This window comes from Barbus barbus, assembly GCF_936440315.1.
Source record: "Barbus barbus genome assembly, chromosome: 7".
NCBI lineage: Eukaryota > Metazoa > Chordata > Actinopteri > Cypriniformes > Cyprinidae > Barbus > Barbus barbus.
Window position 1 is genome coordinate 28,337,648 of NC_136735.1, and position 12,217 is coordinate 28,349,864.

The window sequence follows — 12,217 nt, forward strand, 5'->3', positions numbered from 1 at the left end:
TGCAGGTTTTATGAAAGTAAATTGAAAACTTTTAAAGACATTTTTATGCCAAATTAAAGAAAAATGGAAGAATAAATGGAATGGAACACAATATGTCGACATGGTCTCAAAATGTAAATGTCTTGAATTAGTATTGCTTTAAAGTTAGAAAATACAACTTCCAACTGATATCCATTACTTTTTAATACATTTAATTAATTCAAAATAAATAAATAATAAAAAAAAATCTTGAATAGTTTCCACAAAAAGGGAAGTCGTTTTGGGGGAAGTCGTGGCCTAATGGTTAGAGAGTTGGACTCGTGATCCAAAGGTTGCGGGTTCGAGTCTCCGGCCGGCAGGGATTGTAGGTGGGGGGAGTGAATGTCCACCCTCAATACCACGACTGAGGTGCCCTTGAGCAAAGCACCGAACCCCCAACTGCTCCCCGGGCGCCGCAGCATAAATGGCTGCCCACTGCTCCGGGTGTGTGTTCACGGTGTGTGTGTGTGTTCACTGCTGTGTGTGTGCACATTGGATGGGTTAAATGCAGAGCACGAATTCCGAGTATGGGTCACCATACTTGGCTGAATGTCACTTCACTTCACTTCACAAAATTATTCAATTATTTTTTTTATTTTGAATTAATTAAATTTATTAAAAAGTAATGGACATCAGTTGGAAGTTAAGTCCTTAAGCACAAGAAAACTTACACATATTAGAATTTACGAAGTCTACACATTATATAAAAATATAAAATATATATTTTTGTTCGCTTCGCATTTCCAATGATGTCCACTAGAGGTCACTCTCGCGTGATTTGTCGTTCCATTTACAGTGAAACGTTTTAACCACAAGATGGCAGAATAGTCCACGCCATCTTTTACTCTGCCTCATGTCGTTTCAAACCAGTGACTTTCTTTATTCTCTGGAACACAAAAGATATTTAGAAAATTGTTGTTTTGGACTTACTGTACGTACAAAAAAATACAATGGAAGTCGATGGGAGCCAAAAGTGTTTTCATTTTTGGGCAGACTATCCTTTCCATAACACTGACACTGAAACGACTGAAATTTAATTTCAAATCCTACCAGTATAAAAACACATTTATTTTTAAAAAGCTGGTGGAATAAAGAATTATGTATAAAGTATAAAACCACCATGAAATCATGCTCTCTTGGTCAAACTGTAAGATAAAACTGGAAAGCTTTGAGTTCACAAATTTCTTTCTTTTTTTATTTGTCATATTTCCTCTATATATGTACTTTATTTAAAGAAATTCTAAACTTCAAAAATAAACCCTGTTTGTTGTTTGCATTCAAATAAACAATACAAAATATAATAGATAAACATCCAGAAATTTAATGCATTAATTAAAAAAATAAAAATAAAATAAAGCAAAGAAGGGCACTGTGGTTGAGATAGGGACACATTCCCACCTAAAGCGTTCTGGGTGTGTGGGCCACTGGACACAGTTTGGGAGAGAAGTAAATACATTCCACAATATTAGGACTAGAGATCTGGATCTACAGAATATGCACTCCATTTCAGAGGTGCAGTTGAGATTTAAGCTTCTTTCTTGAAATGTCTTTTTTCCTTTCCGTATTCATGCTGTAAAATGTCAATCCAAGCAAATAGAGGACTTCTGTTTTCCTTCCTTTTTGCAAATATCATATAGTGTTCTTGTCAGCATACAAAGAAAATGACAGCTTACATCTTGACATACTATGCACAAACCATTTTAATAATAAAAAAAGGATAAAAGAGCACAAGAAAATGGAAGTCCGAGGAAGAGATACTCTATGTACAAGCCCTGAGGTATGTTCCCTCCTCAGAGACATTTTTGTGTATGTTTGTGAAAGAGATTGAAGGAGAAAAAGATAAAAATAAGGGAGAGACAGACAATAAAGAACGAACAAGCGTGTAACTGAACAAGGCAATTCCTTGATCTAGAAGTGCAACTGTGCATCATTGTCTTTAACTGAAAAGGGAACATTTATAAACTTTACAAGCCTTTACAAACTGTACAAGTCCTATTATAGGAATAAAAATGGCCAAAAGGTCCATAGGTGCCTCTGAGCGAGCGTGGTCAGAGTTCAGAGGTTATCTGGGTGATATCGGGGTTGTGGAGAAGGAGGCAGAGTTTTGGGGCGAGTGGAAGGGAGAGGAGGGTGAGAGGCGTCGAGGGCTGCAAAGGTCCCCGTTGTGTAGTTTCCACAGCAACTCCTCATTCTCCATAGATAGCCGTTTGTTGACCTTTGACTCTTTCTGTAGTGTCTGTTGAAGCATGGCCTGCTCTGAGGAAAGCTGCCTACAGTCAAACAAGGAAAAAAATGATTTGAAAATCTCTGCTTTGAGAATTGAATACACTGATATTATAAAGAAAAAGCTATGCTGGATCCTAGAAATACACAAAAGAGTCCATTTTTGTGCCTACAAAAATTCTACTTACTTTGAAAGTGCAGCATGTTTGTCCATCCTAGCCTTGTAGTCCTCGTTCTCCTGCTGGACCTTCTTTAAACACTCTTCCAGTTTCAAATTATCATCAATCTGTAAACAACATTGAAAACATGAATGTATTATTTATTAATCAAAAAGACGCTATACCAGTGGTAAACCCAAAGTTTATAGATTTCTGTGTTAGAGAGTTTAAATGTGGCAAGTCACACATTGTTTTTCTTTATGCAGAACACAAAAGATGATATTTTATATTTCTCATTGTTTTTGTGTGTACAGTGAAAGTCAGTACACTAAAAAAAAAAAACTTGTAGGCTTCACTTGGTAAAATCTAATTTGCAACAATTTGCACTAACAGTTACTGCTACTGCGCTATACAATTTACCTGTTACGGTCGAGTAAAATCTACATACTGTTGAACTTAACATTCATAACGAAATTAATATATAATAATATATTATAATATATGACAATTATATTTGATTTAACGGTAACACTTTACAATAAGGGTACATGAATAATCATGTACTAATGCCTAAATTAAAACTTAATTCATCGCTTACCGATTATTAATTTAAATTTAAATAATTTAATACTAACTTGAGCATTTGAAATCTTTGGCTTTGTCATAAACATTATTGGGTGGCAAAGGATTAGTTGATCCTCCTCATCAAGTGTAGAAAATACTAAATGACTGATTATGTTCTTCTCTTTCCCTTTAAACTCACCCTGTTGTGATTTATGCACATCAATAAAAAATAAAAACCCACAAAGAACATTTGTAAAAAAAAAAATCATTAAGAAATGCTCAAACTGGAAAGAGTTCACTGAACATCCAGACAGAGCCGTGATGATCCTGTTCCTCCGCTCTTGAAATCCTTCTCCTTATCTCTTAACCGGGCTGAATACTCACTGTGTGAGGACATGTGTGTTTGATAGAAAGTATAACATAAATCATGAGCTGAGTGAGTTTAGTAAGTAGTTAACAGTGAATTCATTATGATTTGACTTTACTTGAGAGGGCCTAACATAACTAACTGTGGGTTTTTATTTTTTTATTAATCTGTGTATAAATCACAGCAGGGTGAGTTTAAAGGGAAAGAGAAGAGCATCACCAGTCATTAGTGTATTTAGTATTTTCTACACTTGATGCGGAGGATCAACTAATCCTTTGCCACCCAATAATGTTTATGACAAAGCTGAAGATGTCAAATGCTCAAATTATGATAGTATTAAATTAGTTCAATTAATTTCAAAGTCAGAGTACTTCTTATTCCTTCTTTAAGAGGCTGTTTGATTTAGTTTACCAATAAATGTTAATTAATGCATTAACTATCAAACATGTACTAACATGCCGTTAAGGCTGTAGTTATTCATGCATGAATCCGTATGACTCCAGTGGTAGTTAAGGATAGCTATTCGTTAGTTCATAATTAGTTAACTCCTTTAATAATCAGTATGCGATGAATTAAGTATTCATTTAGGCATTAGTATATGATTATTCATGTACCCTTATTGTAAAGTGTTACCGATTTAACATATAGAATTAAGTCAAACACTGTAAAAAATGATCGTGATTTTAACGGTAAAAAACTGTGAAAATGCTACGGTAAAAACCTGTTACATGGTTAACGGAAAGTTTTTACATCTAATGTTGTTAAATTAATGTTTATAGCATATTTCAGTTTAAGGAGTCTCACCATGATGGTGTTTAGTGCTTGTGTGAATGACACTGTGCACCTTCTGTATATTCTATTGTTTAAAAGTTGCTTGTGATGGGCTTTGGCTCATCATGTGACTTTCTCATCATCACCTGCATTTGGTGGTTATCAGTGCATTTCAAAGGAACAAATCAGATTTCAGTACTTTAATAGGTTGGTATATTAAGATTATATCAGTTAAAGAAATTACGGTATTTAACTGTAAATTTAAGTTAAAACCGTAAAACCTAAAACGTTGCTACCGTATTTTTTACGGTAGAATTCTGGCAACCACAGCTGCCAGTTTTTTACCGTAAATTTGACAGATTTTTTTACAGTGAATCTAGTAAAATTTACAAAGAAAATAAGTAACTTTAGCTTGACCAGTAAAAGTTTGAGTAATTTTTACTTGGTCAAAGCTCACTGTGATTTTACTCAATATAGCACTAAATTAAACCACGCTTTTAAAGTGTATGTTTTACTCAATAAATAATACGATAGATATCATGTAGACACCATGTTATCTACATGATTAATAATGCGGCACTCATCCGAACACAGAGCCTTCAATACTTAGTACACAATACACAATGACTAACATTCTGTTGATCATTTTGGAGTATGAATGTGTCATTTTGAGTAGAAAATTAAAGCTACTAAACCTAACAACAAAAGCAAATGATAAAACAGTGTACATATAGCTGGAAAACAGCTAAAAACTATTTAACCTTATTTATTATTCATGCATGATGGGAACACCAGTATCAGAAATGTTGAGTAGGTTTTACTTAAAGTGCCCCTATTATGGATTTTTGAAAATGACCTTTCATGCAGTGTGTAACACAGCTCTAAGTGAATGAAAACATCCTGCAAAATTTGAAATCTGAAAGTGCACCGTGTATAAAGTTATTGTCTCTCAAAAGAAAGAGTCGACTGAGTAATTGAAACGAGTCGTTTTTAAAACGAATCTTAAGGCCGTGTTCACACTTGGCGTCTTTTTTGTCTAGAAAAAGTTGACAAGAGCGTTTTTTTAATGAAAAACAAAGCTGGCAGCGTCTGTTACAAATAGCAGCCGAGAGCGTCTTTTGTTGCCATAGCAACAGCTGCAACAGTAGCCTAGCGCTGTGTACTGCAGAAATGTCAAGAAAGAGTAAAAAGTTGGCTCTTGCGTTGACTTTTGAAGTTAACGGGAAAGAAAATGTCGATTCACAACGACGTTTGTGGGTGCACGACATTATACGAGGAAGAAACCAATATGGTGCTTACAACAATTTAGTCCAGGAGCTCCGGTTGGATGATGCACGGTTTGCGGCACCTTCTCCATTTTTCTTCTTGTTGTTATGGAAACGACAGATCTCGCTACTCGCTTGTCATTGGTCAGCTGTCAAAAAGGCGCTTGACGTAGGGCGTTTTTTTCAGAAAAGTTGAACTTTTTTCAACTCGAAAAAACGCTCTGAGCTGCAGAAAAAGACGCCGGCGGTGGCATTTTAAAAAGCGCTCAGGACTTTTTTGAAAACACGGTTTACTCCATAGGATTATAATGTAAAACAGACGCCGGCAGCTTTGAAAAAGACGCCAAGTGTGAACACGGCCTAAGCCGTTTCATTAGCATATTGCCCGCCCACTTGTTGCCACCATAGATACGTATAGACGCCCAATTCGACCGCTCCAGGAACGCTACACTTGACGCCATTCACCATACTGTAGTTTCGTACAGAGCCGTTGGGTTCGCAGACCACCGGCTGTGCAGGATTGTGGCATCTTTCGAATATTCAGTGATTACTATGGTGAATGACGTCAAGTTGAACGCTACAATATGGCGGATGGCTTGCGTATAGCGGCCCACAGAAACAGTCGCTAATGAGGAATCTACGTTTATATATATATATGGTTGCCACTAGGTGGAGCTTTTGGAGCGTTAAAAATAGCTGTTTCCCCTGTAACGGCTGTACACAAAGCAGCACTGGTCTCTGCTTTAAATTAAATCGACCAATCGGACCAGTCAGCAGATTAGCGTCACAAAGGAGGGGTTTGGAAAAAGGAATCGTTGAGCGAATCGTTTGGGAGTCATTGAGCAAATAAGGTAAAAATAAATAAATGCATATTATAAGAAAATGAAAGTGTTTTTTGACCTTGCATGCATGTCAAGCTGTTATTGGGGACTCGCCAAACCAAAATATGAACCTTTTATAACCCATAATAGGGGCACTTTAACTTTATAACATTGATATTTATGCTTTAATTTCTACAAGCTTGAATTGAGCACTTAGATAGAATTTACCGTTTACTGTTATTGCCTGAACTAACTTTTTCATGTAGAAATTGCATTTCTTTTTCTGTAGTATTTACTCCACCACAAAATCAGTTTTATCAGTGTAGAGTCCAATATCATTTTAGACTCAAATGACTTTCATTATATGAACAAAACCATTTTTCAAAGTATCTTCTTTTGTGTTGTAGTCTTTCAAAAAAACTGGGTGAACTATTCATTAAGTCATCATTTTGGATTGGTCAGTAAATATCTAACATTGACATAAATTATGTAATAAGAATATAAGGAAGCTGACTACTGACTAATTCAAAATTTGATGGGCTCATAATGCCACAAGGAAGCTACAGGGGCATCTAATGCATATTTATTCATTCTGTGCATATTCTCACCAGTTTATCCATCTGCATGAGTTTCTTGTCTTGCGTGTGTATCTGGTTGGTCTTTATTTCCAGCACGGCTCTGAGACTCTCCAGCTCCTGCTCCAAATACAGTGTGTGGGCGTCCTTCTGCACACAGAGAAACAGGTGCTCAGTTTGTGTTTACGCCATCTGGGACTACAAAGAAATACATGGAGCATCTCTACAAGTAACAGGCTTGGCATGGGTCATAATAACTAGCTTTACATGGTCAAGATGGTTAATCAGATGTCCCACTAGCCCTCTCGAAACTACGGTTGGAGATGTTGTTGTTGACAAGCACACCAGAACAAGAACAGAAGAACCACACAAATGTAAACACTTCTAATGGACTGCATTAGGACACAATCAATTCTTGGTGTCAGTGTTGTTATTTATAACTTTTAACAGTCGTTTTTGTTAATAGAAAAAAGGCTGAACTACAATAACATGTAAATAATGCATGAAAATTAAAAAATTAGAAATGCTGTCTAAAGTGAAATAAATTAAATTGAAGTACTAAAATTACTACAACTTAAATTGAAATACAACTTCAAATAGAAATGTGACAAAAATGACAAAAAGCCATAACGGAATTACTTAAATTAAAATAAAAAATTAAAACTGAAAATATAAAAATAAAAAGCAAAGCCAAACTATTAATAATTATAGTAGTATAAAACCAGTAGCTTTGGGGCTTGTTATAAAACTAGTGAAAAAAGGATTGGAATTCAATCACACTAACTGTTAACCAACAATGTGGTTATACTGTGAATAATACATATTACTACAAAAGTATTGCCAATTTTACCTGACTTTTGTCTGCCAGAGCTCTCCTCCGTTCCTCCTCTTCTCTCAGTCTTTCTTTCAAAGCCTCGTTTTCTGCTGTCAAAGTCTGAATTTTCTCCTGTATGGAAGAGAACAGTGATTAAATAAACAATTAGCAAAAAGCACATAGACATTATTTTCAATTTGCAAATTAAGCAAATAACTGAGAATACTATACATTAAGAAGTTAAAAAGTAAGTTAATTCATATTTGTATGTTAAATGGTTAAGACGGTGATGCATACATTGAGCATGGCTTCAGACTCCTTGAGTGTTTTATTAAGTTCTTGTATGTCCTGTTCATGAGTCTTCCTGTGCTCTGGAAAAGGAAAAAAAAATGGATCAACTTTCTTCATCTGGCTGAAAAATTAAATCAAAATCAAAATATAGTACATTTAATGAAAGGATAAACAATGGGCCTTTTAATGAGTGCAGTGAAATTACCTGCAAGTGAAGTCTCATGTTCCTGTTTCAGTGTTGCTATCTGCTGTGTGTGTGCCACTTCCTGTTGGTTCCTCAGGGCTTCCTGTTTGCTCCTCACATCCTCCACCTGTCAGTGGAAACCATACTCATCATCATCTAACTATACAATTTTTGCTCAAGTTGCACTGGTTGGTACTGCAGAGCAGATGCAGCATCATGCAAAAATATGTTTTCAGTTACTGATGCCATTTATTCACAGTTGTCCATAATTAATTTAAAAAGACAAACATTCAGTTCAAACATTCAGAAAATGCACTCACAATAAGCCAGACGTAATATTGCGTGATTAGAGCCGTGTGATTTGAATTGTTTAACATGATTACATAACAATTGTGATCTCAGTGTGACATAAGCAGAGGCAAGCCCAGGTAAGATCCTACCTGCTGCTGCATGAACGCCCTGCATTTATCCGCCTCCCTCTGATAGGCCTCGTGGGTCTTGTCCCATTCTGCAGAGTAGAAGTCCTTCAGTCGCTCTTCCAGCTGCTGTAGGTCTGTCTGATGCTGCTCCTGTAGTTTCTGAAACAATGCCTCCAAAGTTACACGCACCTCCTCCTTCTCTTTCTCCAGCTGCTCACAACATGAGATAGAGTTACCTGGGAATTAAGTGATAGAGAGGAGTATGTTAGGATGAAGATGATTCTTGATCTTGTGGTTCTGACCTTCAGAACTCTCAAGAGTTACATAAACTTGGCTTTGTCTTAGTGCTTGGTCTGGATCTAAGTCTTGGATTCAACTACTCCAACAAACTGTGGCTACTTGACTTTAATGCTGGAACAGATTCTCTCTTTGTTTACAACAATATTTTTTGGACAGGTCTTGGTCTGAATTAGGGCTTTTGAAGAATCAGTCTTGGTAGAAACTTGAACAGATTCTCAAAACCGCATTCTAGATTTGATTTTATTCTTAGATTGTGACTATTGTACTGCAAATTTAAAATTTGATTGAATCTAGAATGTTCTGATGGTACAGACAAAACAATATAGAATCCACCAGTTGGTCAAATTTCTAAAGAGTCAGTAAAACCCAGAATAGAACCAAGAATGTACTGGTGGCAAAATTCCTTAAGTTGTCAGAATTCTATTCTAGATTCTACTGACTCTTCAGTGAATTAAATATGTAGAAATCTAGAAAGTTTTTATGGTGAATTACCTAAAGAGCCAGTAAAATATAACAGAAAATGTAGAATGTACCATGGGTTTAATTCGACAAAGAGAATAAAAACTAGAATTTAACCTAGCGTAAATTAAAAGCTGAACACTTCTAAAAGTTAAAACTACTGATTTTTTTAAAAATAAATATAAAAAATAAATAAATTGTTAAAAAAAATAAAGATTAAATAAAATAAAAATAAAAAACAATAGAAAAGAAATGTTCTAGACATTTCTAGAAAAAAATAGAAATGTAGAATAGAACTGTACTAGAAATAAAATAAAATAAGGGTTACACTATTTCGATAGTCCACTTTAGACATTCTACTAACTATAAGTAACTTTGTAACTTCGTGTCAACTACATGTCAACTAATTCTCATTCATTTGCAACTACATGTCTACTAACTCTCAGTAGGGTAGGTTCAGGGTTAGTAGAATGATATACTTGCAAAGTTTCTCATACTCAGTATGTTTTATGTTGTGGATCCATCAAAATAAATTGTTAGAAGATATTAAGTGGACAATCTACTAATACTCTAATGACTGCTAGTTGACATGTAGTTGCAAAATTACTTACTGTTAGTAGAATGTGTAAAGTGGACCATCGAAATAAAGTGTTACCAAAATAAGTTGTTGAAGTAATAAAATTACTAAAAAGAAATTAAAGCTAAAAATAAATAACTAATAAATATAAACTAAATAAATAACAAATATAATATAGCACATAACAAAAATCCCAAAACTTAAAAAATTAATATAATAAAAACTAATAAAAAAAAAATAAAAGCTAATTCAAAACATTAATAAATACCATAATAATAATAGCAATATTATATATAGGTTTAGTAGTATAATATTATATATATATATAATATGTGTAGCTGATTCAATTATAAACGGCCAGTATAATCTGGAAAATGCTGATGGTTTAATTAGCTAAATATTCTGTAAAATCAAGATTTGAATCTAGAATTGTATTCTTAAAAATTGAATTATCAGTACATTTACACTAAAATTAAAATTACACAATTACAAATTCTGCAGAGTGCATTTAGGATTCCTCTCCAATTTTCAATGGGCATTTAAGCCTAGCGTGCATATGTTTCTGAAGCCTCAGGATAACTACTTATTTTAATTCTGTGAGGTAAAGGGCACTGAACCAGGAGCAGAGTGTCATTTGGCCAACTGAACCTTCAGACTTGCATACAGGCACCAGTGTGAGTGAAACATTCCTCATACACCACACATATCCCTCATACTTGTCCCAAAGCCAAAGGCCATGACAGTGCGTAAGGCCAGACTAATTAAACATAACAAGCTGCACATCCTTAACATTCTACAACATTAGAAATGTGTGTGTCCAGGCTTGCCAAGAATGTGTGCGTATTTGTGTTCAAGGTACGAATGCATTGAGGAGTCATATTTTGTTGCTAACACATACAAATAAATACACCAAATCCAAACACAATAAAAAGCAGTCAAACGTCTGCAGGGCGTAATAAAACAGGTGGAATGTGATTGCCGTGTGGTTGATGACACTGGTTTCCCAATTTCCAAACAATGAGCTGTACACTTCCATCAATACAATGCTCATCAGAACAGAGAATTCAACAGGATAAAACATGAAACAGCCTCACTCTGGAATGTAGAGAATAATATCATCCAAGAACAAATATGTGACTAGCAAGGCAATAAAGCTTCAAACACAAGCTAAGTGGTGCTAATGATAATATAGACAAAGAAATAATACATAGATCACTGGAATTTAACATTTTCTAAAGAAGAGTTGAGTGAATGCGGCTTGGGTAAATAATCCGAAAGAAGAAGAAAAAGGGAAAAAAACGTGCCAAAACAAATTCTGCAATTCCAACTAGGTGTGACCCTGAAACTAGACATTCACACAGACCTATTTTATCAGAATTGTGACCTTGAGCAAGGCAGTTATTCCAAGGTTTCTCACAGAGACTTTCCCTACAATTAGTGTTTTTCAAGTCACTCTGGATAAAAGCACCTGTTAAATGACAGCTATCTAACCAAGATGAAAGCTTACGGTCTGTGAGCCTTGAGAAGGGACATAATAACCAAGCCTCTGTGTGTGATCGGACATGTGTTGCTTACCCAGTTGCTCTCGCAGGTTGTTGATTTGGATGGAAAGTTCTTCCTTCTGTCTGACTGCCACATCACGCTATAACAAATGACAGAGGAAACAAAACCAAAAATTAGTCACTCAAACAAATCAAGAAAGTGGAAAAGCATAGCTGGCAATAAAATGTCTAACAAAGATTTTAGGTAAAATAATATATAGTATTAGACTTATAGAATATACTGTATAGGAAAAGATTAATTTATATTCTTTAAAAAATATATATATTTTGAAAGGACAAATATTCCATTTAGTTAAATAAATAATAAGATCATAAAAGGAGCATCATTTTTTGAGTAATACAAGCGTTTAATAAAACACATTATGTGTTGTTTTAAATATTTTTAGAAGTATAACTTGTCACAATTCAATGGTTCTTCAAACACTTTCAGAAAATTTGAATAAAAATGAAAAACAACCTAACAAACCAAATCTAGGGGGCAGTGCTGTTAATTAAAACTAAACAAAAACTTGTTAGTAAAATAAAATCTAAATATTAGATTAACGACTTTAATTAATAACGACTTTAATTTATCTTGAAATTAAATTAATTTGAAGAACTAAAATGACTAAAACTAAAGATAAAATACTAAATATTAAAAGAACTAATAAAAAGACAAAAGCACAAACAAATACTAAAAATTTAAATTTAAATAAACTGAGAATATAAAAATAAAAGCTAATTCTAAATATTAATGAGCATATAAATACAGATGATAACAAAATCTCTGCTGGGTGAAACCACCAAATATTTAGCAAAATCTTCTTTCATTGAAATTAGCTACTTCCATTCACAGCCAGTGAATTTACA

The 12,217-nt window shown here is 34.4% G+C and overlaps 1 protein-coding gene across 1 annotated transcript in view; it reads right to left on the reverse strand.

The window, feature by feature from the left end:
- Nucleotides 1-1,188: 1,188 nt before the first annotated feature.
- The window catches only part of LOC306872801 (uncharacterized protein), a 53,256-nt gene continuing 42,227 nt past the window's right edge, over nt 1,189-12,217 (reverse strand). Inside the window, exons 8-15 of the mRNA XM_079421646.1 lie at nt 11,382-11,448; nt 8,492-8,706; nt 8,073-8,178; nt 7,874-7,947; nt 7,613-7,708; nt 6,796-6,912; nt 2,430-2,527; nt 1,189-2,288 (exon numbers count right to left, since the gene is read on the reverse strand). Coding sequence (XP_079277772.1) covers nt 2,081-2,288; nt 2,430-2,527; nt 6,796-6,912; nt 7,613-7,708; nt 7,874-7,947; nt 8,073-8,178; nt 8,492-8,706; nt 11,382-11,448 — 981 coding nt within the window. The 3' untranslated portion in view covers nt 1,189-2,080. The remainder of the gene's footprint in view (nt 2,289-2,429; nt 2,528-6,795; nt 6,913-7,612; nt 7,709-7,873; nt 7,948-8,072; nt 8,179-8,491; nt 8,707-11,381; nt 11,449-12,217) is intronic.